This window comes from Eucalyptus grandis, chromosome 4 (assembly GCF_016545825.1).
Source record: "Eucalyptus grandis isolate ANBG69807.140 chromosome 4, ASM1654582v1, whole genome shotgun sequence".
Lineage (NCBI taxonomy): Eukaryota > Viridiplantae > Streptophyta > Magnoliopsida > Myrtales > Myrtaceae > Eucalyptus > Eucalyptus grandis.
In genome coordinates, this window is record NC_052615.1 from 16502945 (window position 1) to 16509441 (window position 6497).

A 6497-nucleotide genomic window follows, 5' to 3' on the forward strand; every position below is an offset into this window, starting at 1 on the left:
AACTTTTGAAGATTTAGCGAAGAAGACAAACGGGAATGGAGGATCGATGCTTTCTAGGGTTTTTGAGAGAGAGTAGAAAAGTGAAAGAGAAATCGACGATCTTTGTTCGGGTTAAAAGAAGAGTAAACAAACCGTCACAAAGGAAATAAAAATATGCCTTTTCAAAATAACTTTGTCTTTATCCGCAAAAATAGTTATTTCAAAAATAACTTCCCTTTTGAAAATGAATCGATGCAATATTTATGTTAATTAAATATAGCAACAATTTAAACACGTCTCGATGATCGTACCTTTTCAAGATAAGATTGGAGAGAGAAAGACTTACAGGTCGAAGGTCTAGCCAAGACCGTTGATAAAGTCTTGTAAGCCCGAGTCTGAAAGTCTTTAGACTTTGATAACCTCATACCTCAAAATATTGAGTCTGGGTCCGTATAGACTCAAATTGATTTTTCTCCAAAGGCTTTGTGAATATATCCGCGCCTGATTCTTTGAGTCAACAAATTGAATTGAAACATCTCCATTTTGAACATGGTCTCTTATAAAGTGATGTCGAATCTCTATATGCTTTGCTCTTGAGTGGAGAATTGGATTTTTGGTGAGGTTGGCTATTAATATTTCTGTGATTTTTGTAAACCTCACTTGAAAGCCTTTTCTTAATTCTTTCTTTTACTTTAGGAAAATCAATCAAGGGAATTGTTTCTTGTCATACCAGGACCGGACTTATTGAAGTAAGGTCTTTGCGAAAGAATTTTCTCAAGTTTTTCAGATCCCATGAAAATTTCTTTGATATATTAGATTCTGTTTTTAAGAAAGCATTTTCTTTTAAAAGATTTTCTTCACTTTCTTTAAGATTGAAACATACAAGTCTAGACTTTTAACTTTTCTGCTAAAACCTTTTCCTTTTGTTTTAGGAGTGAGTTTTCCCTTTTTAGTTTGGAAATACTTTTGAGAGAAGTCTTAAGACTAACGCATAGTTCCTCAATATATTTAGAAACTTTGACAGGAATTTTAAAATTACTTGCCTCAAATTCACATCAGTCGATCCCGAGTCGATCCAGTAGCGAGTACGGTGTGCCATAGCCATGGCATATTCATTATCACTTTTTCACACTCGGTATCACTCCGTGTTTGGCTTTGAGAGCTTTTCGAAATTTTTCAGCTTTTCCTTTCTTTTTCTTCAAAAGGACAGTTGGGTCCGATGTGTCCCTTTTTCTTGCATTCAAAGCAGACTACATCTTTGTTTGGTTCCTCATCATCAAACTTGGTCCCGCTGTCTTTGAAAGCCTTGTTTCTTTGAGTTGAACCTTCTTCCTTTTCGTTTAGTTTTCTGAATCTTCTTATCATGAGAGCAAGCTCCTCATCATCCATATCTTCTTCAGAACTGTAACATCGAGAATCATCATTTGATTTTAATGCAATGGATTTCTTACCTCTTGGATCTTCATCTTCATTGATCCTTTCCACTTCATACCGAAGAAACAGCTCATAGATAGTGGCATAATTCTCCGCGTCTCTCTTATCGAAGTCTTTATGTGATTCCAATCCTTAGAGTCCACGCACTTGTTTACCTTCATGGGATCAGAAGTTGGTTGACCTTGATTTTCAAGACCATTTACAATTTCTCTTTACATGGAAAATCCTAATAAACCTGATTAGGTTATATGTTGAAGCTTGGCTATTTGTTCAACTTTTGATTTTGTATACAAGGAAGTGTACCCTTCAAGAAAGAGAAGATACAAGAGCAAAAGCTGTCGGGACAATGAGAACAACTACGATAAATTTGTATCGTGAAAGCAAAAATAATAGCACTTAATTGTTCTTTTTCAGAGTATCTAATATATTTGCAGAAATTCTGAATTGTGTTATTGGTGATCTTTTTCCATACTCTAATTTAGATTTGTTATTTTCCTATAAGAGTCCACAAATTTTTTAATGTTGGTAAGTTAAGCAAATAAAAACTATAATTTTAGTGCAAGTTCGTATCTTCTTACTGTAAAAAAAAGTCGATAGTTTCCTAAAATGTCGGCAAATTTTTAATGATTTACCTATAAAAAAAGGTTATCAATCCATTTCTTTATCAACAACTCTTGACGCTTACTATAATTTAATAAAGTCTACCAGTATGGACAAAAATCCCTAGTTTATATGCAGAACTATAGAATTCGGCTGTTACAAGAGCTATCCTTTCTATTTCTTGGAGAAGGAAAAAAAGATAAACCATGATAAACTAAAAAGTTGAGAGAAATATGCTTCTTTAATATCTATAATTAAAGCAGAAGAATGAGTTCTCTGCTTTATTCTTCGATTTGTTGCTATTTAAATGGTTCTAGTTACTCTCATAGAGATTGGACCTCAACACACTCATGTAATTTGGAGCTTAAAATCATGTTCCTTGCAAAAGAGAGCTTGCATTCTTTGTACGATACTTGGTTTTGACCTCTTGGCTCACGAATTGTACATTGATCAGTGGATTTCGAGCGTGCTCCATCATCTTTTCCCATTCTTTATCGAGGAGCCACATCAGTAAGACAACTGCTGGTCTCTGAACATTGTGGCACTATCTTGCTGCTGTTGAGCTTCTTGCTGGATCCATTCGAGTTTGGATCTTGAGATTGTTGTTTGTTCTTCACACTTGGAACAAAGAATGCTGGTTGTTCAGGCACGGGGAGGCAAACAGAATCAGCACTACTAAGCATAAGAACAATTGTATCCATGGCAGGTCGTGCTTCTTTGTCGTTCTGAATACAGAGCAAGCCAATGTGAATACATCTGATCACTTCGGTTACCGAGATAGATTCACTAATTATAGGATCCACAATTCCCAATGGTGCTCCCCTTCTCCAATGTTCCCAAACCTAGAACATATGTTGGTACTGCCATTAATTTACGAAAACCAAACGAAGTTGTAGGATCAAACTTTACTCACATAGTCAAGAAGGCCTGCATCATCATCTGATATGTAAGAATACTTATTCTTCTTGCCAGTTATGATCTCGAGCATTAGTACACCGAAACTGAACACGTCGGATTTTACTGAAAATTGCCCGTACATGGCATATTCAGGAGACATATAGCCACTGCGAAGCAGTACAAAGAGAAAGACATTGATGAGATTCTCGTGAATGAGCATAGTTCACCTAAAGATCAAAATGTTAAGGCTCAATATAGTCTATGCATTAAAAAGTCCAGTTAAATTCTGAATTTGTTGGCATAATTATTGCAAATTATCCAGCGGGTTGTTCATACTATGAACTGAAGTATTTTGAAATTTGACTTACTAAGTTCCGACAATTCTGTTTGTTCTTCCTTGAGTCTGCTCAGCACCAAAAATCTTAGCCATACCAAAATCCGAGATTTTAGGGTTCATATTGTCATCGAGCAAAATGTTGCTAGCTTTGAGGTCGCGATGGATAATTTGGAGCCGAGAATCTCCATGAAGGTAAAGAAGACCGTGTGCCACCCCAACCATGATCTTGTGGCGCGCCGACCAATTCAATTGTATGCTTTGCTGAGGGTCTATGTAGGACAGAATTTGTAAATTTTAGAGTCAGAAGAAGCCCAACTTCAAGTCTGAATCTAGTTGACAAGTCATTGTCCTATTTAATTTTCTTTTTGAAACCGTCGTCAAACTGTATGAAGAATGCCGCAAGACATAAGTACTGAATTTTGCTCATACCATGGAAATGTTATTAGATGATGACTAGGATTGGAAAGAAAGAACTAAATTGAGAGGAATGGAATAATATTTAAAGAAGATGAAGGGGAGGCGCGAACCGAAGAGCAACTGGTCAAGGCTTCCGTTGGGCACATGCTCATAGACCAGTATCGTTTCTTCTCTTTCCATGGCAAATCCTAATAGCCTCACTAGGTTTCTATGCTGAAGCTTGGCTACCAATTCAACTTCGTTTTTGAATTCCTGCGTGCCTTGTTTCGAGCTTTGAGACAACCTTTTAGCTGCAATATTCCTCCCACAAGGGAGTGTGCCCTACAAAAGACAGAATATGAACAAAAACGTCATGTAAAAGGCAGAACATGCGTAGTGCTTCATGTCATATCTCCATGTTAAAACTGCTTACCCAATAAACTGGACCGAATCCACCTTCCCTAATTTGTTTTGATCTGAGAAGTAACCTGTTGCAGCTTCAATTGCACTCACATCAAATTGCAGGGAATGGAGTTCGGAAATTTCGCTTCCAGCTGAGTAACCATGAGCCATCAACTCTGCGATACGAATAGACTGTAAATGGAAAGACTAATATGCAAGCAAAGTAGATCTATGACATTTCTCACAGGAAAATTGCATAAGAAGCCCTATACTTTATATATGGAATGCAATTGAGTCTTAAACTATTAAGTTGACTCAACCTATTTATAAACCCTCTTCTGAAAGTGCAGTAAAGTCATTTCTATTAGTAGTACCTAAAATGAGCTGTGTGTTACTCGAAAAGTACTTCAGTGGTTTCTTTAAGTTGCACTTTTCCACGTAATTTTAGAGCTTCATTGTATTTTCTAATAAAGGTTAAGGACTAATTGGAGCAAATAATGTGCCTAAAACTTGATTGCACTTTTTGATAAAGGTGTGAGACTTGATTAAATGAATTGAAAAGGCTATGAACTTCATTGCATTCCGTAAATAAAGTTAAGGATTTGTGGTGCAATTTTTCCCATTTGTTACCGATTGGATCTTCTTCGACATTGTTTCTCTTCCTCGTTTCTCTTTTGAGGGCAAAACAGAGCACGGCGCAAAGTAGCACGATCGCCGAAGCTGCAGAAGTGATCCCGATAACTAATCTTGACGAAAAATGCCTTTCCTTTTCGGCTGTAATTTAATCAGTCGAAGGCTTCATCAGTATGATGGCATTACATTTAGCATCTGGCATATGCATGGCATAGACAATAAAATGTTTTACGTGCCACCAAACGTAGTCAAAACAGAACAAAAATGCGTTATAACTAGTTTTAAAAATAAAAATAAAAATAAAAAACAAGAAGAAGAGTCGAGTTCATTACCTTGAAACGGGTATTTCTCGAACCTGGCGAAGCAACTCGGAAGCAAGATTCTGCCCCCGATTTTCTCCGTTTGATTTGTCAGGAGAATCGAAATCACATTCTGCAGGCAATCTTCACATTGAGCCGCTGAGAGATCAGGCCTGCACTGGACAAATGTGTATAGAGGAGTGCTCCTTGATTCACTGAAGGCATACTTCTCATCGGGTCGTTGAGCAGCCCGAGTTATCAACTGTTTCATTGTTTTGTTCAATTGATTCATGAACTCAGCAGGCTTTTCTTTCACATTCTCCAGATTATACCCGATCAGAAGATGCTCTTCGTCCATGGCTGAAAGGGAGTTATGGTCCGAATACTGCAACATGCACTCGTCGTACCAGAGGATGGCCGCTTTGACCATAGGACATTTCTCTTTGATACTGACACTAGCAGCTTTGACACATTCCAGGCACACTTCCTTGGTGACATCTCCCTTGCATAGGAATCTGCCATACACAGTGCCATCATCGCTTGGCTTCCCTTCACTCGTGTTGAAGTATCCACTTCTCGAGTCGGCGTGAGAGGAGATGGAGTCAAGGAGACGGTCGAGGTTGGCCTGATAGGTGCTTTTTGGAGCGAAAATGCTCGAATTTGAGCAGTCATGCTCACTGATTGAAACTTTTGATTCGGTTTTGAGGATGAGAAAGCTAAGCATGAAAACGAGGATTGCAAAAAGCTTTGTCATATTCTTTTGGGGGACTTGGCTGGGAGTGGCAGTTCTTTCCCTCTCATTTCAGCACCACGGAGTGCAATGTACCTTGATTTATAGCGAAGAAGGGGAAAGATCAAGCTGTAAGGAGGGGGAAAAAAGGAAATTGATTAGTCAATTATGTTTGTCATAAAGGTGTCGAGTTCAGACAACTTCGACATTTGCTATTGGGTAACAGCTATGCGGATGATTCCTGGAAACAGTGATAATAAAAGTGGACGGTGGGATTATTTTTATTGTTATCCAAAGTAAGTGCATTAACAGAAGTCAGCAAAATTAGAAAGTACGAGATAGACTCCGCCGGACACTGATAGGAAAAGCGACTCGCTTGACGGACAAGTCCAACGTTAGCTCCCGATGTCTAGGCACGCGTAAGTTACTGGCTTCAGCGTCGGAGGGCCACTCCGGATTACAATCTCGGATGCATAGCTATCTATTTGTGGGCGCAAATGGGACTGTTCATCGGAGACCCAACCAACTCCACCGGGCCGGATTCCGCATCAACAATAGTGAACTTATGTGGGAGGACTTTACTGGCCAAGAGTTTGAAAGCTGAGGCAATGTGCGTGAGAACTCGAATCTTGATTGCGGCTCCAGACATTATTTAGTGCCGCGACGCACGGATTTCTTTATACGCACGCACGGCTCGCGTGCTATTTGTTATGTCACTAAACTCCATTTGGATTTGTTTTTCAAAGGGAGCCGACGTAAAGAATGCATTACTGTGTTGGTTAAAATAATC

At 38.6% G+C, this 6497-nt stretch overlaps 1 protein-coding gene across 1 annotated transcript; it reads right to left on the bottom strand.

Moving 5' to 3' along the window:
* Positions 1–2504: 2504 nt before the first annotated feature.
* LOC120292523 (cysteine-rich receptor-like protein kinase 25) lies at positions 2505–5731 on the bottom strand. Its single transcript, XM_039310751.1, has 7 exons — positions 5011–5731; positions 4676–4765; positions 4100–4221; positions 3775–3985; positions 3279–3516; positions 2927–3077; positions 2505–2738 (listed from the first exon to the last, which is right to left on the bottom strand). Exons 1-7 carry the CDS (start codon positions 5729–5731, stop codon positions 2505–2507), a joined length of 1767 nt encoding a protein of 588 aa, XP_039166685.1.
* Positions 5732–6497: the final 766 nt, after the last annotated feature.

Bases quoted from the DNA above. Each gene is read 5' to 3' on its own strand.
- LOC120292523 (XM_039310751.1), bottom strand. From the start codon at position 5,731: ATGACAAAGCTTTTTGCAATCCTCGTTTTCATGCTTAGCTTTCTCATC. The intron at 4,766-5,010 runs GTAATGAACTCG...TCACTTCTGCAG, and splicing joins CGAGAAATACCCGTTTCAAG to CTTCGGCGATCGTGCTACTT. The intron at 2,739-2,926 runs GTGAGTAAAGTT...CTCTGTATTCAG, and splicing joins ATGCAGGCCTTCTTGACTAT to AACGACAAAGAAGCACGACC.